The sequence below is a fragment of the Sorex araneus genome, chromosome 2, assembly GCF_027595985.1.
Source record: "Sorex araneus isolate mSorAra2 chromosome 2, mSorAra2.pri, whole genome shotgun sequence".
Classification (NCBI taxonomy): Eukaryota; Metazoa; Chordata; class Mammalia; order Eulipotyphla; family Soricidae; genus Sorex; species Sorex araneus.
Genome location: NC_073303.1, coordinates 286,075,437 through 286,098,122, shown reverse-complemented (window position 1 = coordinate 286,098,122; position 22,686 = coordinate 286,075,437). Strand labels below are relative to the sequence as shown.

General features: G+C 36.3%; 1 protein-coding gene across 3 annotated transcripts in view; it reads right to left on the bottom strand.

The window, feature by feature from the left end:
• The window catches only part of FGF12 (fibroblast growth factor 12), a 580,565-nt gene that overhangs the window by 7,299 nt on the left and 550,580 nt on the right, over positions 1 to 22,686 (bottom strand). For all 3 annotated transcript variants that reach the window (XM_004603002.2, XM_004603001.2, XM_004603000.2), the window contains one exon: positions 17,212 to 17,410. In XM_004603002.2, coding sequence (XP_004603059.1) covers positions 17,212 to 17,410 — 199 coding nt within the window. The remainder of the gene's footprint in view (positions 1 to 17,211; positions 17,411 to 22,686) is intronic.

The following is a 22,686-nucleotide window of genomic DNA, read 5'->3' as shown; positions in this document are numbered from 1 at the left end:
TTACATATGAAGGATTATAACTTGTTCATATATATAATGGTTACATATGATTCTCTTTCATGATCTTTATCCATCACAATCTTTAAATTCTTATTGAGTTGCATATTAACTTATTAATTTGCAAGGTTTTTTGTTTACTTTGGGGTTTTGTTTGGGAAGCCATTCCCAGTGGTGCTCAGGGCTTACCTCTGACTCTGCTCTCAGTAATCACTGCTTTGGGAATTATATTGAGTGCCTGGGATTCAACCCTGATTAGCTGTATCCAAGGCAAATTCCATAAAGACTCCAGTCTGAGTCTTTGCTAACTTTCATAACAAGTTTTTTATTCAGAGTTCGTAGAGAGAAATAACTGGGGGTATAACAATTAAAGGGCACACATATCTATTTTAGTACAAAGCCTTCTATTTAGTTTGGGTAGGGGAAAGTTCTTATACCTCTAATCTACAAGAAATATAACATTATTGTATTAAATCTAAATATTTGCTGCCAATTGTCAGGGTATCCTATATAATATATAGTCAAGGAAGAGAGGCAGAGAAGAAAAAAACAAAAAATTAACAAAGAAGACAATATGATATTCCCAATTGCTGCAGGTTACTTTCACCCATGATAATAAATGCAATCCATGACTTCTTATTCATCAGTAGGAAATTTGATTATGCAGTGACGTAATTTTGGTTCACATTGATATTAAACTATTCCTTTTCTCCTCTTTTGTCTTGTCTGGATGAAAAGCTCAGTCATCTATGAATTATTATGGCTGTTGTTAGCATCTTTCAAGGAAAGCAGAGTGTTTAATTTTTTTTCACAGGTACTCCTGTATGATAGAATCTATCAGCATGTTGAGTATATTAAAACAGATTCATAATACTGCTGTGAGATTGACAAATATGACTACATGAAAGACATATGATAATTCACTCAAATATCAGGACTGATTGACATTTTTTGTTTTGTTTAGTTTGGTTTGGGGGCCACACTCTGTGGTACTTGAGCTTATTCCTGGCTCTACACTAAGGGATCTTCACAGTGGTGCTTGAGATAAAAATATTTAGAGCATGGGAAGAATAAGTAATTCCTACAACTTCAATGCCAGAGCATTGATGGTAATGCCCGAGAATCAAACCTAGGTGATCTACATGCAAGTCAAGTGATTTTCACCTGAACTATCTCTCTGGCCCCATTCTTTACAATCTTGATTTAGGAATACACAGTCAAGTGCTTCTATCTATTGAATAATCTGCCATGCTTCTGAATGATATTTCCAGTAAAGGAATTTCTTCCTTTGGCACTTACGAGCTCATTGAATAAGGCTAGAATTTAAGTGACGTTGATACAGTGGTTAAACATACCAGTATACAAATATACCGTCTGTGTTCACATCTTTATTGGACCACTTTCTAGCTCTGCTGATTTGGACAAAATTTGATAAATATAACGTTTTTTAAAATAGTTACACCATCCCCCCCATAGCTGCCACCATGTCAACTTGCCCACTGGCCCTGCTACTCAGATTCAGGAACTAAGTCTCTGAGGAGATGCAAGCCAAGCAGCTGAAATTCATCGGCACACCAGTTCCCCTGGCAGGAAACTCGAAGGTGCAAAGGTGCCTAAATTATTGTTTGCCTGCTAAGGGGGCAGGCTTTGAGGTGGCTGGGAAAACGGAGATAATAGTGAAAGGTCACTCAGCTAGTAGGATTTGTGTTGGGACACTGAAAGCCCATAAGAACTGTATTAAGAAAAACTTTGTAAACCGTGATGTTTAAACAAAGTTTAAATATATAAATAAAATTTTAAAAGTAATAAGTATAAAAAAAATAGGACCAGCAATACGACTTAGCAGTAAAGTGATTGTGTTGCATGTGTGAAGCCCTGGGTTATATTACCATCCCCCCCCTCACACACACATTTCCGAGAGTCTCTTGCCTGCTCACCTGGCTGTCTTCCCCGGGGCCCCTCGGAGGGGGTGGGCTCCAGCTTGCCTCCCTGCCCCGAGCAGCACTCCTGCGGCCGAAGACCTACAGAGCCTAGCCACAGCCATGCTCAAGGCCCCTCTCCACATGTTCGGACGAGCCTCATGCAAAGGTACCAGCAGAGGGACCCAGGTGTGTGGGACCCAGGGCTGAGACCTCCAAGCCTGCTCGGATCGGGACTGGGCTTCCTCCGCCCAGATTTCCCATTTCCCAGTAGCTAGGCGGTCACACCCAGGGACTGCCTCTGGCACCGTGTAATCCCATCAATGGCCAGCATCCAGAGACTTAAAAGCAAGCTCCCAGCGGCTTCGAGGCCGCAAGATATCTTATAGCCTACTTTTCTCTCTAGGAGAAACTGGCAAACTACCAAGAGTTTCCTGCCCACATGGGAGAGCCTCGAAAACTCCCCATGGTGCATTAATATGCCAAAACCAGTAACAAGCTGGGTCTCATTCCCCTGAGTCTGAAAGAACCTCCAATGCAGCATTGTTGGAAAGGACGAGTAGAGAGAGGCTCCTAAAATCTCAGGGTTAGGACGAATGGAGATGTTACTGAGACCGCTCGAGAAATTCGATGATCAATGGGATGATGGTGATGATGATGATGATGATTTCCGAATATATATGTATGTGTATACATAATTAAACATATTTTAAAAATTATCATTGATAATTAAATCTTTTGTTTAGTTTTTCTGAGGTCATATTGCATACAGCTGTGCACCATTGAAAAATCAAGAGGTGTCTATATGATATAAAGTTTAATTTTTTCACTGCATGACTTCACCAGTATCCAAACATGACAGCCTGTGTAAGCGGCAAAGTGTATGGGAATTTCAGAAAGAATTGATAATGTCATTTTCAGATGCTGCCCATAAAGACGTTTCTGTTTTTCTTTAATAACAGACAGAAGATGATCCTATTGAAATACAGAAGTTCCTTTTTTAGTGTATTTTGCTTTAATTTCTGTTATGGTTAAAGTGTTTAAATATAAAAAAATGCATTTTTAATATGTTCAAAATATAATCGTTAGCTTTTCATTGGTGCATGCTCTGGGGAACTTAGAATTATTCTTTAGAGAAAATAGGCATATGCGGCCACATAATATTTTATCCCAACACACACCTATTCAGTTGTGAGACTCAAATATCCCCAGACCTGTCAATAAGTCAGTGTCTCAAATCATTGAAAACATAAATGTATGCAATATATTGATCTACAATTTTTTAAAACTTACACTTGGACTTTCTTAAGGAATGTTGCTTTCTAATTTCTTTGGAAGAATATACATGTAACTTCAGACGTAAGCCTATGGGCTTGAGTATATGAGCATGGCACTTGCCTTGCACATATATGAATGGGCTAGAGCAATAGTACAGTGAGTATGGTGCTTGCCTTGCATGCAGCCCACCTAATTTTGATCCTCAGGACTTCACTTGTTCCCCCAAGCCTGCCAGAAGAGATTCCTGAGTACAAAGCTCAAAATAGGCCCTAGCACCATGGGGTGTGGCACCCAAACAAAATATAAATAAACAGGTAAATTAATAAAGAATACATGTGTAGGTACCAGAGAGATAGTACAGAAAGTAAAGCACTTGCTTGCATGCTGCTGACTTCAGTTTTCGGTTCAGTCCGTGGCACTATATATGATGTCTCAAGCACTGCCACGCTCACTAAAGAGCACTGAGGTAGGAATAGCTCCTGAGCATTGCTGAGTATGGCCCAACCCCCATCCCATAAAGCCCATAAAAATCATAAAATGCATATGTAATGCACTTAATAATATTGAAAAAATATTTCAAATGGCTCCAATGCTAAATTGTTTGCTACGTTTTATGTAAATTACACATCATTTGAAAATTCACACAGAAAAACAAATATTCTGGCTGGAAGATATAAACAAAGACATGACTATTACAGTTAGTGAGATCTTATTTGCATAGGAAGAACCAACAATTTCCCAACAGTTTAGAATATTAGAGTTAGCAGAGGGCTTCAGGCACTAGCCTTGCATTCAGCTGACGCTGACTAGAACTAAAATTATAAATGACTCTGATGAAGTAGGAAGTTATAAAAAAAACTTCCCGATCTCCTTGGACATGGCCTCCTTAAATAGGCAGAGTATCTTGAGTTGCTCATACACGGTATGCTGGATCACAAAATAGAAGTCTATCAACCTTTTTTATTTGGTTAAACTAAAACCACATTATTTTAATTCTATGCTTGACACTTTCATTTACATTTCTTCTTTTCAGTTTAATTCCAAATTTCAATGAATTTTTTGCTAATTCCCCTAAGTGAACAGTTCAAGAAATAAATTGTTCACTTATTAGACTAACAGCTGCATATTTTTTTTGTGTGCAAAAGGCACTTTGGTAGATGCAAGAAATTCTCTCTGCCCTCAAAGAAGTGTAGGCCAGGAGAATAAGCATTTCACACATCCAAAGGGCCAACCATCAGGCCGGAGCGATTGTACAGTGGCTAGGACATTTGCCTTGCATGCGGCCGACCTGGGTTTGATCCCTGGAATTCCATATGGTCTCCTAAGCACCTCCAGGAGTAATTCCTGAGTTCAGAGCCCAGAGCAACCTCTGAGCATTGCTGAGTGTGGCCCAAAAAGAAAAACAAAAACAAAAATAAAAAAACCCACAAAAAACAAAGGGCCAACCATCATGGGGAGATGAATAAAACAAATATATAAGAAAAAAACTAGCCATTTGATGTTAATTTAGCCTTAAAAGGACAATGATAAATCAGTAAATAGAATGAACAGATGAAGTGCAAAATATATTAGATAAACAGGGACAGATCAAAGAATGGGCTGAAGTAAAAGAAAGAAGTAGTGAAGAATGTGATTGACAAGGATAAAATGTAAGATCTCTTGAATTCCAAGCCCCACACATTACTTCTATTATTATTATTATTATTATTATTATTATTATTATTATTACTATTGGGCTGGAGCCATAGCACAGAGGGTAGGGCATTTACCTTGCACGCAGCCGACCTGGGTTTGATTCCTCCGCCCCTCTCAGAGAGCAGGGGAAGCTACTGAGAGTATCTCACCCACACGGCAGAGCCTGGCAAGCTACCCGTGGCATAATCAATATGCCAAAAACAGTAACAAGTCTCAAAATGGAGATGTTACTGGTGCCCGCTCAAGCAAATCGATGAGCAATGGGATGACAGTAACAGTGACAGTGACAGTGATTATTGCTATTCTTTTGTCATAACTGGCAATTGGACCCAATGCTTCACACAACCAAGGCGGATACTTTACTGCTGAATACCTCTCCAGCCCTAAGTCAGCCTCCATTTGACAATGAAAGAAGTTACTAAGACTTAATATATTCATCAACTATAAAATGTGTAGGGAAGATTTATTTATTAAAATATAAGTAATTAGGGCTCAGAGAAACAGTAGAGAGAGTAAGGCTTGTCTTGCTCATGTTCAACTCAGATTTCATCCTTAACATGCCATATGGTCCCCTCAGCCAAAGTGCAGAGCCAGGAGGAAGCCCGAACACAGATGGGTGTGACCCCCAAATCAATTAACAAACACAAAATATATCTAGAAGAATGTTTAAGCATGTTTACATGGCAAAACACACAGTCTGTTAAGTCAAGAAAAATCAGTCAGCCTGAATCTTACTGCTGGATTCTAAAAAAATTATCAGGAACTTGGTCATAAATTTTACTAGTTATTCAAAGCCTTGCAAACCCAGCCTCAATTTCTTAGGAATCATCCTAGTTGAGACACCATTATGTATGAGAAGTGCTATCGTTGCAAATTGCATGCTTTGAGCTGCAACTGAAAGGTGAGCTCATTTATTCAAGCAAATCAACACGGTGAGAAGGGCTATACTTTTGCTTTGGTGTGAGTTCAAAAAGACTAAACAAGCACCAAAGATAAATAAGGAATGCATTCCTACATTCAGAGTTAAAAAAAAAATACATTAAATGAAGCATTCCCCCTCATTTGCAGACACTGGATAAGTACAGATATTTAATAACACAGAATATACTATCGTTACTTTAAGGCATATCACTTGCTAAGAATCCTTGTCTACAGAATAATAAGCAGATCAGACTTAGGGGGAATTCAGACACTGTAGTCCCATCATCACGACTGCCTGAGACGCATTGGCTCTGTATCTCTAGAAAGTTCTGTAGGCCCAGTATCACAAAAAAGAAAAAAAATACTAATTTTGTAACAAGATTATGGTAATTTTTCTCTCTCTCTTTCTCTCTCTCTGTCTCTATCTCTTTCTCTCCTCTCGCTCCTGTATTTTTAATTCATGATTATGTCATTAGAATGTAAAAAGACCAAATATATAACACTGGCCTTTGAAGTCTTGTTTAAAAAAAAAAGAAAAAAACCCTCATCCTTTCTTTTTTAGATGGATTTTTTTTCAGGGCAGGCTTTTCATTTAATATTTTCCCATTATATTCTTTCACTGGCACATCTGTTGCAAATGCAGTTATCAGAATATGCAGCCGCGCCTTGCTTTTATAATAGCACAGATTGCCCATTTGTAGTCTGAACATTCAACAATCACTTTAATTTTAGTTATCATGAATTTCTCCTGCAAGATGTAAAACTAATGCAATGGCCTCCACATATATATATATGTATATATATATATGTGTGTGTGTGTGTATATATATATATATATATATATATATATATATAAAATGATATAATGCCATCGCAGGAACTGGAGCGATAGTACAGCAGGCATGGTGTTTGCCTTGCATGCAGCAGACCCAGGTTCGATTCCCAGCATCCCATATGGTCCCCTGAGCACTGCCAGGAGTAATTCCTATGTGAAGAGCCAGGAGTAACTCCTGTGCATTGCCGGTGTGACCCCAAAAGAAAAAAAATTCGATCTCAGGTGTTGTTGTTTATAAAACAAATGAATCTAATGAACTCAGGAGCAGACACCATGGCATGTATGCTCTCCCCTAAAAAGCTGGTATCCTTTTAATCACAGTTAATATTATGTAATTGTCTAGGGACCAGGGAGATAGCATAGGCAGAGGGTACCAGAGCCAGGTCTAATGACTGGAATCACGTGGCCTCCTGAGCATTAATGGGTAAACACTCCTGAATATCCTGGATGTGGCCCTCTACACTCCGCCAGCATCACAGGGCTGGGGCAGCACCACCTCCTGCAATTCTAGCCTGTTGGAGCATCACTGGTGTGGCCACTCAGGGCCCCTGAATATAACTTGGGAAGTCCCAAAACTAACACATTTTTAAAAGTTTTGCATGTATTTTCACATCATACACATGATGAGTATTCAAATGACCTTCAAAGGTAGATACTTTTATTGGCCTTTTTATTTTGCCATTCAGGTGACTGAAAAACAACATGTATACTTTACCAATGTTATGCAATTCATACAAGGGAGAGTTGTGCTTAACTGCCTCTATAACTAACTTCAAAATTCTTTCTTTAAACAGTGCCATTAAGTAACTGAATATGTCTAAAAAAAAACACAAAGTTCCCTGATTAGTCTATAGTGAAAATCTTGACCCCCAAATTCATGGGTTGCTTATATATTTCCTTGAATGTTCGAAATTTTCTCTACCCAATTCGCTTTCCCATTACTTCTAGGTGACTTATCTTTTTTCCTCTTTCCTCCTTGAATATACCCTAGACTCCGGGAATCAGGATCCTTTTTGTTTGTTTTTTATTTCCTTCCTCTTCTCTTCCTTCTTTTCACTGCTTCTCTAACAATCCTCCTGTTGACCTTTTAGCTCTTCCCTCCTCACTTCCTTCCGTGTTTTGTTTTTGTACCACATCTGGCAGTGCTCAGGACTTACTCCTGAGTCTGTGCTCAGGGATCACTGCTGGTTGGCTAAGAGGACCAGACGGGGTGCTGGGGATTGAACCCTGACACATGCAAGGCATGAACCCTACTTTCTGTACTATTGCTCAGAAAGTAGAACTGTCTTCACTAACATTCTGAAATTACTTTGTCAAGTGTCCTACTGACTCCTCATTACAAACCTAGTAAAGACTCTTCCCTCAGAAACTTAGTGGATGCTCAACTGTGTTTTTAAGGAGCACAACTCTTACGTAGAAAACCCTCATGACTACACAGAAAAACTAGAAATAATAGATTTGTACAGTAGTTGGAAGATTAAAAAATCAGTGCACAGAAACCCATGCTTTTCTATATGCATGTAATGAAATAGAAGAAGAAGAAATTTTTCTCTCTTTTTTTTTTTGTTTTTTGGATCACACCAGCAGTGCACAGGGGTTACTCCTGGCTCTGAACTCAGGAATTACTCCTGGCAGTGCTGGGGGACCATATGGGATGCTGAGAATCGAACCTGGGTCGGCCGCGTGCAAGGCAAACGCCCTACCCACTGTGCTATCACTCCAGCCCAAGAATAAATTTTTTAAAAAATCTCCTATCCACAAGAGTGTCTCAGAAAATCAAATACCTAGGAATTATGTTGACAAAGACATGAATGATGTATACAAAGAAAATCATAAGTCACTATTGAAATAAATTAAAGAGGACACAAGAAAATGAAAATATCTTTTGTTCATGAATCAGAAGGATAGATAACTGTCAAAGTGACAATCTTGTCCAAAGCACTATACAAATTCAAAGCAGTCCCTATAAAAATGCCCGTGAAATTTGTAAAGATATAGATCAAACACTGTTAAATTTCATATGGAGTAATAAAACTCCAGGATATTCACTAGACCAAACAAGTCTAGTGGAAAAGAAGATAGTGAGATTTCGCTTTTACCGTTTTAAAATGATACTATAAAGGTATAATAATCAAAACAGGCTGATACTGGAATAAGGACAGAATCTCAGACCAATGGAACAGAATTGAGAGTACAGAGACAGATGCTCAGTTATGTGAACAATTTATCTTTGATAAAGTAGCAAAAAGTTTGACGTTGAAACCTCTTCAACAAATGGTGTTTGAAAAACTAGTCTTAAAAAAAACCCCTCAGACTCCTTCCTAACAACATGCACAAAAATCAAATCAAAAAGGATTAAAGATCTTTATATCTGATCTGCATTCATAAATTATGTTGAGAAGAACATAAGTAGACCAATTCTAGTTATTGAATCAAGAGGCATCTTAAATTATTCAATGTCATTGTCCAAGCAAACAGAAGCAAAGACAAACAAAATGGGGCTATCTCAAAGTAAGATTCTTCTGCACAGCAAGAGAAAAGATGACCAGAATAAAAAGACACTGTACAGACAGGGAGAAAACGTTCTCCCAACACTCATTTGGAAAAGAGTTAATATCTTAGATATATAAAATACTGGTAAAATTTCACAAGAAATTACCAACCCCATCAAAAATTAAAAAAAAAACAGAGATAAAGATGAAGAAAAGAAACTCTATCAAAAAAGGCATACAGATGGCCAAAATGTATGAAAAAATCCTTTGCACCACTTTTCACCAAAAATGCAAATAAAAACAATGAGATGTCTATCTCAAACAGTGAGGTTGGAATGCATGACAAACAAGAAAAAACACCTTTTCATTACTGAGGAAGCAGGACTAAAGGGCCCCTCATTCACCATGAGTGGGAATGTTTACTGGCACAACCTTTATGGAAAACAACATGAACACTTGTCACAAACTTGGAATTGAGCATGCATATAACACAACAAGTCCACTTCCTGGCATCTACCCCAGGGACTCCAAAACTATTGAGAAAAGGCATTCGCACTCTTATATTCACTGTGGCACTATTTATAATAGCCCAAATCTGGAAGCAACCAAAGTGTCCAAGAATAGATGACTGGATAAAGAAACTATGGTTACGTATATACAATAAAATACAGATTATCACGCTGAGTGAAGTTAGAAGCATAGGGAAAGATACAGAATGAGCTCCCTTATATTTAGGATATAAAGACATGGTAAAGAAACAACCAATGCCCAAAGGCAACAGAAACAGAACTGGTCTTCCATAGGAAGCCTGTCACTGCAGGAGGACAATGGGAGGGGACAGAGGGGAGACAGTGGAGGAAAGCTGACACTCTGGTGGAGATTTTGGCCCTGGAATGTTTTGTGCAGGAAACCCCACCATCAGGATTGTAAATCGCAGTGCAGAAAATATTTATTTATTTTTTAAATAAAGCATAGCTCTGTTTTTTTTTTTCTTGTTACAGCTGTATGAACCTGGGTGAGTTATTTAACCTCTCTTAAACTCAGTTTCCTCTTGTTCCAAATGGGAATGATAATTTTTGCCAGCACACTCCAGTGTTAATGACTAGCAAATGATACTCTATTTAGGGAAGCATGCTGAAAATAAAAATGAGCCTTGCAGATGGAATATAAAGTAGTACAACTGCTACTTATTATTACTTTTATATTACTGTTGTAGTCTTGCAAATCATTATGGAAGTCCTAAAATTTACGGGGAGAAATGGGTGTAAGTATTTTAATGTTAAATTCCTCCTCAAGACTAAGTTGGAAACATGTGTTGTGTAATTATAGTTGTTGACAAATCCTGTGTTCAAAATAGAGGCAATAAAACTCCCAATTCAGACAAAGTACATGACACCCTATGAAGAAGCTCCTCTAGCATTTCTCATCAAAAACGAATGAAGTATGATTCATTTTTTATTACTACCAACATATTCAAGTTTTTTTTCTTGACCCTTTGTGATTTCCAGTTAGTGGAAAGGTTAGACTGTTCAGTTAGTTAATGTAGCATTAAAAATATTTAATTGTTTTAATAGCATATCAAGAAAGGGTGTAGGCAATTAACATGAAGCAATTTCACACCTTAATTAATGTCACATTCAATCCCTTTAGAACTGTAAGAGAATTTTAAGTACTGATTCTGCTGCAACGTATTTCCAACGGAATGTGCCCGGTATGCTAGAAATAATGATTATAATGGGGCAGGAAGACAGCTTGCCTGGTATTTCATTCCATGAACACTGCCATATATTGCCCTGGTGGGGCCTTGCCTGACCCCAGAAGTGCCATATGGTTGGGTCTGAGCATCAAACCATTAGGCAAGAAATGCTGGGCTAAATATTGCTGGGAGTGGTCCCTCGGACCTTGAGTATTGCTCATAAGGAGTTAGATTCTGTAAATAAAATATGTATGTCTTCATTTAGAAGATCATAAGTAATATGTCTTAGCGATGGAAATACAAGTAGTATGGAAAAGAGGGATGAGAGGTTTATTAAAAATAAATTCCAAATCAGAAACAGCTGCTTTGAATAATTACAGTGATATGGAAGGAAATGTCACAGGCCCACTGAGAGCCAGAATTCAAGACAGAGCATGTGTGTATTGCAACTAGTATCTTTCCTATAATTAAAACAATTAGAAGAAAATACAGTATGTTTTGTTACATATTTGTTTTGGTATTTTTTATACAAATACACAATTTGTCTTCTGTATTTCATGTTTGGGCATGAAAAAATATTTTTAAGAGAATTTTTATTTTTAATTAGTTTAAATAAAAATGTCAAAATGTATTTGTCATTGTGTTTAAATGAAGTTTAACATTATGACTTCTGATTTCTTTGCAGTTTTGGTATCACAGTATGTATTTTTGGAAAATACAATTATTTTTCTTCTTTGAGTCAAATCTTATATTAGACTCAAAGCGCCACACCTTGAAGTAATCTCTTCTGCAAAACCTAATAACATAGTGACCAAACTCCAAAGGAAAATGTAAAAGGAATTTTGTGTTGATCTGATAGATTTATGAAATTTTGACTATCATACATTATCTAACCTATAAGTTATTTCTATGAAGAATAATTGAAAATTAATAATGCTAATCAGCAGTAAAATAAAAACATTTTATTTTCATAGATTACTAAGAGATAACATGTTAAAATATTTCCTTAAAAGTTTCAGGAAATCATTAAGAAAACATATTAGGTGTGTTGTACATTTATTTATCTTTGATTAATTGATTTAATTCTCCATGATCAAGTTAAATAACTGCATTACTGTTACAAGGCCCACATAGTAATCTAATCAGCAATAAAACAAAACCATCTTAATAGTAGCATGAAATGTAAAATATATAAGATATCTATATACATGGTGTTAGAGTGACTATTCTCTGTTCAATTTGGTTTTGTCAATATATTTATCACAATAATTTAAATGAATTAAAAAAGTTTCTCATGGTCAGATTTGACTAAAATGAATCGAGAAACACAGGATCCCTTTGAAAACATTGAATCAAAGACCTGGTTTCCATTGGGATTGTTTAGAAAAAAATTTTTTTTTCTTTTTGCTTTTTCTTTGGGCCACACCTGGCGATGCACAGGGGTACTCCTAGCTCTACACTCAGGAATAACTCCTAGTGGTGGTCAGGGGACCATATGGGATGCTGGGAATCGAACCTGGGTCGGCCATGTGCAAGGCAAACTCCCTGTCCTACCCGCTGTGCTATCGCTCCAGCCCCTTAACATTTTTGTTGTTGTTTAGAAAAATTTTAAGACCTATTTATTCTTCATTTAAACCCAAGTAAACCTAATCAGAGATTTTTCTTTCCTTTTTTTTGTCTTTTAAGAATATATCAGGTTACAAGACACTGATGGGATTTAAGTTAGGTTCTACTAACCTAAATTATTTATAAGGGGGGGGGACAGGCAATGTGTTACTTCTTTAAAGTTTTATGTGTGCATGTGTGTATGTTGGCATGTAAGTACTAGTCTTGTCTCTCCCACAGGAAATTGTTGGAAAATGGTAAACAAATGCTCATCTTCTTTGTTTAATATTTCTAAGGCAAGAGCTCTCAGTCGATACTAATTTTATTTTAGAAACATAAACAGGATTAAGTTCTCGAATTTTAGATCTTTGGAAAGTGCACATGTTCTTTTTTAGGGAAAAGCGACTAGATTTTGAATACTCAACCACCTGCAGGAGCTGAGTAATGAGCTTTTTGAAGAAGGAGGGAGGAGAAAAGGAGGGGACTGCATTTTGCTCTTTGTTGAAGAGTATTTGGATGCTATATCTGATACTAAAGGGGGAGGTCACCAAGAAGACAATTTAATCTGGGGGAGTTACTTCTCTGCAGTATGAACAATGCTCTGAAAGGGCAAACCTGGGATTTGCAAAGTCTGCAGTGCTGCATTAAATTTCAAGGGAGGGGACTTATGTAAGTAAAGGTTGATGTGGCATGTACCTCGTCATGGCTTTAAATATCATGTCCATCCATCTGTCTCAATAGATGCCCTTACAACCCCTCATTAACACCTCCTAAATTCTAAACACAGGCTGGAGGGTGAAATTGAGAAGGGAAAGGGCTGGTGGATAATTATAATCACGTAATCAGTGCAAGATCCTCAAACTAGCAGAGCTTAATTTGGGGGAATCCTGACGTTCAAAATGATATAAGCAACAGGACTTAGAAAACAGCATAACTATTGAAACAACAAACAAACAGAGTATAATAAGAACACAAACCTACTCTGGAGCTATCTTCAGCTAGGCCAATTCCCTACACAAAAATGGGGGTATATATTGCCTACACACTGTATAAAAACAATGGTGGCAAGCTAACCTATTTACAAAATCCTTTTAAAAAGTATTTAGAGAAGTCAACATTTTTGGACAAAGGAATGTGACTAATTATGAATAAAACTATCATTTCCTATTACTTGTCTAAGTGTTTCTTCTATTAATATATATTATATTTTACTATAGAATTTTATAACTTTTTGCAGATATGAATTCTGCTTAAAATACTTCTCATCTTCTTCCCCTTACAGCATATAAAATTTTCTGCATTATGAAAGAAAAGACTAGAATAAAAAGGTTGCATACTGGTGGGAGAGAATATTAGCTCACCAACATTTGATAAGGAACTAATATCCACAATTTTTAAAACACTCAGTATTTAAAACCAAAAATAAAACAAACAATAAAAGTAAAACTTGATGTACAGAATTCAGAGGTGTATGCTTTACACTTCTCAAAGAAAACGTAATGATAGATATATGAAAGTGCCCTTCTTCACTTATGAATGGGAGATGAAAATCAAAATAAGATACCACCACCCACCAGTGAGAAGAGAATACATCAAATAGACTGTGTTGGATGTATGAGCTGGACACGGTGTGAAAGGAAGCCTCCTCTGATGTTTTGGGGAAATCTTCTAAGTTACCCTATATGGAAAACAGCGTGAACATTTTTTTAATTAAAATAATGGGTTTTAGAAAATCCACTGATTCCACTTGTTCTTTTTGTCTTTTTGTTTTTTTTGGGGGGTTCTTTTTTCTGCTTTTGTACCACACTCAGACTGCTCAGGGATCACTTCTGGCTCTGCACTCAGAAATTAATCCTGGTGGGGTGGGGGGATACCATATGGGATGCTGGAGATCAAACCCGGATGGCCTGCATTATCACTCTGCCTGATTCTACTTCTTAACATCTATCCCAAGAACTCAAAAAAACTAATTCTAAAATATATCTACACTCCTATATTTACTACAGGGCTATTCACAGTAGCCACAATCTGGAGACAATCCAAGTTCCAAGAACAGTTTAATGCACTGAAAAATCGGGGTGTATATAAACAATGAAATACTACTCAGCTATAAGAAGAGGTGAAATCCCACAGTTTTCTGCAACTTAAATTGAAATGGAGAGTATTAAGCTGAGCACAGAAGATCAAACAGAGAAGAAAAAATACCAACTATCTCACTTTTTTTTTATTTTTTGGGGAGATAATGGTGGCACTCAGGGCATACACCTGCCTCTGCACTCAAGGATGACTCCTGGCAATGCCTGGGAACCAAAAAGGGGACCAGGGACTGAATCAAGGTTGGAATCATTCAAGAAAAGCACCTTCCTTGCTGTGTTATCTCTCTAGCCACAGGTGATCTTATACTTGAGTATAGAGAAATATGGCAAGAAAATTAATGACCGCCAGTAGTGAGTCTAGCAGAGTCTAATTAAAGAACTGAGTTTGCCAAGTGGTTGTGGGAGGTGAGAGTGGACTGCAGACAGTGATGAGGAAGCTGATACTCCATGGTAGATGCAGTATAGAAACATGATATTTCTGAAATCTTAATATTAAAATTAATGTAAATCATGGTGTCTAAATAAAAATAAATAAATTAGGCCCTCTATATTTTATATCAAGTGGACATTTTATATATCTAAAGATATTATAGCATGTGGCGCATATGGTCCTTTGTTTTCATGTTCTCTGTTCATTTGTCTATTCACATATTTATTTAACTGAAAACTAATTCTTGAGTATCTCTCTGATGTGCCAGATATTTTACAAAATACAGGAGATATGAGCAAAATAAAACATTCTGTTTATCCAAATAGTGATCTAACAAACCATGTAAAAACAAAACAGGATGGCAGTAAATAAATTTATCACATTTCTAGACAAGAGAAATGTATACAGTGATGATATAATGTTTGACTCTATTTCAGGGAAGTTAGGGAAGCCCTGAAAGAAGTATTGACTTGTGAATTAATTTTATACAAGGACCATTATTCATTTCTAGGCAAATGAGTGAATGGAAATGTGAAGAAAAGAGGATAAAAAACATGAGACCATAAACAAAATGTGTTGCAGGAAAGAAAGTTTCATGTCGTAAGGTAAAAAGCACAGATGTCTGGACTGGCGAATATGAGAGGGACTAGAAACTCTGAATGTCACATTCTGCTCTGGGCTTTGAAGAAAAGCACTGTTTTAACATGCTTGCTCATTGCAATAGCTATAGGTCCTTACATCAGGCATTACATCTATATACTAACCTACCTCACATGGCAGTTGCCCTACCTGCAGTTGCCATGTGAGGTAGATTAGTACGTAGATAATACAGTGACATTATATATATGTATATATATATGTATATATATGTGTGTGTGTTTATATAAAACAATGATATATTATCCTCCACAAATGTATCATGTGATATGTATTACACATATATCATAAATATTATAGATTACATAGACATAAGATATATACCTAATACAAAGTATCCTACAAAACAAATCGATCCTACAAAATTACATTTATAACAAATTGTTCCAATATTCTCATTTTATCAGACAAGGAGCTTAAAATAATATTTTTTTTTTTATTTTGGCTCATACTCAGTGATGCTCAGAGGGCTATTCCTGGCTCAGGAATTTCTCCTGGCAGTGTTGCGGGGGTACACCTGGGATTCTGGGGTTGAACCTGGGTCAACCTCATGCAAGGTCAGTGCACTACCCACTGTACAATCTCTATGGTTCCTGAACTAACTTTTAAGTGGCTACAATGTATTATTTTTAGACAAGAATGATAGCTGTTAAATGTCAAAACCTCTCTTGGTTTTAGTCTATACTTAAAAAAAAATAATAGAAAACAGCCTGAATGCAGTAAATATGGTCACTCCAAGGATACATTCTCATCCTACCTACAGAACAAATTTAGAAAAAATAGTTTTTCTCAGCAAAAATATTATTATTCTACTGCTCACCTTGAAATAAATTTGCTTCCTGTTAAGTGTTCAAAAGAGGAGAAGGCTTTTGGCTCAACTAAAATAGCTAAATTTAGATCTACAAATATTTATTAATAAAAGTAAATAGCATAAAATTTTATTTTAAATATGCAAAAAAGACTAATAGATTATGTTGATAATTTTTTCCAACTGATGTAGATATTGGGCGAGACAGATTTCTAAAATACTTTTGAAATGTTTGGAGCGATAGCACAGCGGGTAGAGTGTTTGCCTTGCATGTAGCTGACCCGGGTTCGGTTCCTCAGTCCCTCTCAGAGAGGTCGGCAAGCTACTAAGAGTATCCCGCAAGCATGGCAGAGCCTGGTAAGCCACTGCGGCATATGCCAAAAACAGTAACAACAAGTCTCACAATGGAGACCTTACTGATGCCCGATCAAGCTAATCAATAAACAATGGGATGACAGTGATACAGTGCTACAGTAATAGTATTATTGGTGTCTCAAGAGTATGGTCTGAGAAATTATATTAAGCTCAAAAAAGAGTGAAATTATTCTCCAACACTAATTTTTCTAAATTAGTCATTTTCAAGCTTTCATGCTAAAGCAGTGCTTTGCCAAATGTCAAATATTTATAAGAGAATTTACTCCTTCCATTCTTGAATTACTATTGTGATTTAGAGTCTTTAGTCTGATACAGTGCAGCATTCTAAGTAAGCTCTACAGAGCAAAGGAACAAAACAGAATTGGCATTAATACAATGGTTCAGTCTTGAAAAAGTTCGTTTCATACCTTCAATCGGTTTGGGTACAAAATGTGATGAGGGCTTGGTTTTCTTCACTCTGTTCCCCTTCATAATTTGACCTTCTTTATTGAGTCCCAAAAACCACGCTCGGCCTGATTCTTGCTGACGGTACAGTGTAGAAGAATAAATCACATAGTAGTTTTCAAACACAGATTCCTTAAATTTGCATTCAGGAGTGAACACATCCTACAGAAAATATAAAAAGAGAGAATACATTTAAAATTGAATCAGCAAATCCTGAAATTCAAGGAGCATAAAATCCTTTGTAGTACTCCTTATATCTCCATTAATAGGAAATGAGAAGCACATCATTTCTAATAGCATTTGATGATAAATATTCATGCACCAAGAAACAGTATTTTCCCTCTAACCAACCTGATTTCAAAAACATAACTGGTCGGGTTTCTGGCTCTCATAGGTTGAGTATCATTCAGCATTGCCTATGGCTGAACTTTGATCTTTGCACTGTTTTTGTAAATTAGAATTACTGTTTTGCATGTTATTGGTCCTTACCATAAAATATATACTCCTGGGAATTAACATGAAGCAAAACACAGTAAATGCAGGTTCATTAATGTTTTTTCAATACAGACTATTCTATATTGAAAAATGGCAAATACACATCCAAACCCTGTAAAATTACCAACATTACTAAAAATACTGCTCTTTGAATAATGTCAGTAAATGTCTCTTTAATTTTTTGACATAATTTTTACTAATAATCAAAATATCAGACTAAAAATATTTGGGTATAAGTAGTAGAAAAATTGCTATTACATCGTTCGCTTTTTAATGAAACAGAATCAGTTTTGGCTCAAGAAGTAATCTTTAAAAAAAATCTTCAACTCCATTATTTGATAACTGTGAACACCAAAAGGTCAAATAATTGATTCAAATTTATACTAAAAATTACTGCATCAATGCCATAACTAACATTTATTGATTCATGATCACTGGCTCTCACATTAATCATCTTTTCTGCCAAAGTCTTGTTTAGTGATTTACAATGACTTTTTTAAGCAATTGAATAAAATAAAGTCTTAAAATGAAAACAAACAAAATGTATTTAATGGAAAGAAGTTCCCTTTTCTGTGATAAACATAATAAAAGCAAAGAATTAGCTACCTTAAGAAACCTAAATGACAAACACATTCAAAATTATCATTATTATGTTTACTACATACTGGAAAAATACCTTCCATTTAACCTGTTCAGTGGAAGGCATTCATGGCTTAAATTCACACCTGGAGCTAAGTGACTAAGATATAGGACCCAAACTGGTGAAAATCACATCTGTACATGCTCTTATATTTGCAGACTTTATTGGTAGAGTTCAATTGCTTCATTTGCAAAGTATTACAGTGATATTTCAATGCAAATTAATGGAGAGCCTCAGGAACAAAATGCTAGTGTCTTTTATTTTAAAGACTACTAAAAGGGCTCCTTCCAAAATTTAACTAAAATAAATGATAAGGGGTATATGGAAAGGTAGTTTATGAACATAACTGAGACTTTAAAATAATAATTATAATAAATTATAACTATATTATAAATATCCATTGTGTAATAAATATTAACAAAATAAATAACATGCTTTTAAATAATACACATTGCAAATATAATATAAAGATAATGTATGCTAAAGATAAATTATTATATGAGAACTTCCTTTTAAATAATAAAATTAACTACAATAATCATATTAATGTCTAAAATATGTCCATAGCTATTTTGTGGATCCACAACCATTTAGTGAGCTTACCAAGATATTTTCCACAAATGCTGAGTTATTTACATTCTGACCAGCAATAATATGGAGTTAACCATCTTTTATTATTATCTCTTTTTAATATGACCAACACAGTAGATATGAAGCAGTATAGCACGTGTTACTCCAAGATTATTCTGCAACACTGATACAAAGTATGTGAGGATACTTATAGAGAAATAATAACTCATGCATAGCTAGTGGGAATATAAATAATTCAACAATTGTGGAAAATAGTTTGGTGGATCCACAAAATTTTAAAACATACAATTAAAAATCATAGAGCAATTCTAATTCTAAATAAACACCTCAGAGAAACAAAAACACATATTCACACACACAAAAAAACATATACAGGCGTACATAGCAAAATTAATCATAATGTAGAAGCAATTAAAATTCTATCAATGGATGAATAGATTAAAATGTGATATAGAACTATTACTCATTCATAAAAACAAGTGGAGTAGTGATTCAAATGACAACATGAATGAGCCCCCAAACATTATGTCAAGTGAAAAAAATCAAAACATAAGAAGACATATGTTATATAATATGTATATAAAATATACTGAATAGATCAATTCAGAAACAAATATAGATCAATGGATGCCAACAGCAGAAAGATGAAGAGATGGGGAGTGACTGTTTTTCTGGGGAGAAGAAAACCTTCTGGAATTGGGGAGCTTTTGTTTGTACATACAAGTTAAAAGGAGCAACTGAAATGTTAATCTTTAAAAGCATATGTAATACATGGTTTTTGTCCCAACATTGCAGAAATCAATCTGTGATTAATTCTTTTTCACATCCATTAATATGCCTGTATAAATATATATATATGCCTTATCCTTCTTTGCATAAGAAAGTTAACCATTCATTTGAACTCAAATTATAAATTAATGCTAGAACATAAAGTAAGCCCAAAGCAACCATTAGGACCCTTTCTTGTCTTTCTCCATCCATTCTGATTCTTACCTACTTTCTCTGGCATTCTCTCTGATTCCCAACTTCACCATTTTATACTCTGACATATCATTCCCATTTTATATATTGTCCTGACTCTTCATTTTGCACGAAGACCATGAATATCCTACACAGGTTCTCACTTCTTCAGTTTAGAATCTGTCATTCCCAGGAGAAAACCCTTCATCCTAAAACAGCCTCTGATTCTACTAGGCTTGGACATTCTCGTCTCCACTTCAGTGACATTCTCCTTCAAACATAAATACATGCAGAATAAAGAGACACATTTAGGGATTTGAATGGGTCTACATAGAAATGTCATATGTGTCTCATAGTTGAAACCATACCAACAGTACCAAAAGTGTTTTCATTATGCTAAGTCCTTTGACATGTTCATACAAGCCTATCTTCAAATTACACTTCTCTTAAACTGTTCTCTTTACTCTGTACAGCAGGATCAGGACAGATGTTCTTTCCAATTATTTCATGTAATTGAGAATTTTTCCTCTTTACCTTTTCACAGTCTTGACTATTTCTTTTTGTGTTCATCACATCTGCCTTGTTTCTTTCTCTTTTTTTTTTTTGTCTTCTGCTTTTCCTAGACAATGGGAGATCTTTCCTAACAAAAACCCAACCCTAAGGGTCAGGATAGTCCCCTGGGCAAAACAGCCTAGGGTTTAGAATATAATTAGAAAGCAGAAATACGCTCAAAAGGAAAGAATGGAATGGTTTATAAAATAAACAAAAGTATGCTCAGGAAAGACTAGAATAAATAGTTTTAGGGTCTTAGATGTGGAGGGCAACATAAGCAAAAACAGAAGAGGAAAGAGTAGGACTTTACTCTGTACTTTAAGGGTGCCTGCTGATTGGGCTATGTGAACTATCCCAGTCTCTGCTCTTAATGTACCCCTGATTTTCCACCAATTATTTTCTAGCTAAACTTCGACAAATCAGTTAATCTCTGTGAACCTCATCTTTGAACACTGTAAACTAAAGACACATTTACGATTTACTCTAGAACGTAGAGATGGAACTATGATGATCTGTGCAATTATTTGAGCCTTTTAAACTTTTACATAATATTTATATCAGATATTTTAAACTGTCTATAATTTAGTGGCATCCACCTGGAGGACATTTCTGGTTATTACAAAATACTGCATGATTAACTCACAATCATTTTTATACCCTCTGCTTTACTTGCAAAATGTATGATTTCCAACTCAAGTAGGGAATGATCATTTCTGCAATTCAGCATAGCTAACAGAGTAAAATGGTAACATTACTATGATTTATTTTCATTCTGCCCTTTGCATAACTGTGTCTTTTCTGTTCTACTCAGGCTATAGTAATCCATAAAATGAATGAGCACTGAATGAAAGTGCTCTTATTGTACTTTAGAGGCTGGACTCTTTGCTCTTTCACTTTTTTTTTAGTTATTGCTGTTATATTTGTTCTCAGGCCACATTTAGCTACACTCAAAGGTTTGCTCCTGGCTCTCTGCCCTGGGACCACTCTGGACATACAGTGAATCACACTGGAGTCAGCTGCATGCAAGGCAAGTGTCTTACTCACTGTACTTGCTCTCCAGTCCTCCTTGCTCTTTCTCATAGGCAACAAGTGTAATCCATTTCTTTTTTTTCTTTTTGGGTCACTCCCGGCAATGCACAGGGATTACTCCTGGCTCTGCACTCAGGAATTACCCCCTGGCAGTGCTCAGGGGACCACCATATGGGATGCTGGGAATTGAACCCAGATCGGTGGAGTGCAAGGAAAACACCCTACCTGCTGTGCTATTTCTCCAGCCCCCTGTAATCCATTTCAAGTCCTATTCATATCCCTTGGGCTATGTGTCTATCAGCAACAGCACCAAGGCCTGCGTTCTGAACTTATTCAGGTCACTGTTTGAATGTGACTCTATCTCAGACACCACTTTCACCTACCCACAAAAATTACAGCCTATTCCTGGCATATGCAAACAATTTAACTTGATTTGTTCTTCAGAAATTAAACAATATCTGGCATTATATTGCCTATGTATCTCTGCAAGCTCTTTAAGGAAAACACCAATTATCTTCCCCTCATATTTTCTTTGTCATCTCTTGCAGTGAGGACAGGGGCCAGGGTGAGAAGGAGGCAGCTGTGGGAGCTGGCCTGGTCTCCTGGGCGCTCAGCAGTGTGGAGGTCCGGGACAGGAATAAAGCACCAGCGGGCTGTTGGAATCTCGGCTGAAGGGACAAATAGCATGTTTGGGAGAATTTCTTGGAGTTTTGATTTCCAAAGTGGAATTTTATGCACAGAAAAGGTAGATAGTTTTTAACTGCTTCTGAGTTTGTAAGTTAGAATTTTTTTCTAGTATCCTATACATTTATATTTATTTGTCTAGTAAATGAACTCAATTCTGTTTGATTACATGTGCATCACCTTCTAATTTGGATTAATTCCTCCAACATTTTAAGTTCCGCGGTCAATAATTCAGGCTGGTGTGATAGCACAGCAGGTAGGACTTTTGCCTTGCGTGCAGCCGACTTGGATTCGATTCCTCCGTCTCTCTCAGAGAGCCCGGCAAGCTACAAGAGTGTCCCGCCTGCACGGCAGAGCCTGGCAAGCTACCTGTGGTGTATTCGATATGCCAAAACCAGTAACAACAAGTCTCACAAATGGAGACGTTACTGGTGCCCGCTCGAGCAAAGATGAGCAATGGGATGACAGTGATACAGTGACAGTGATA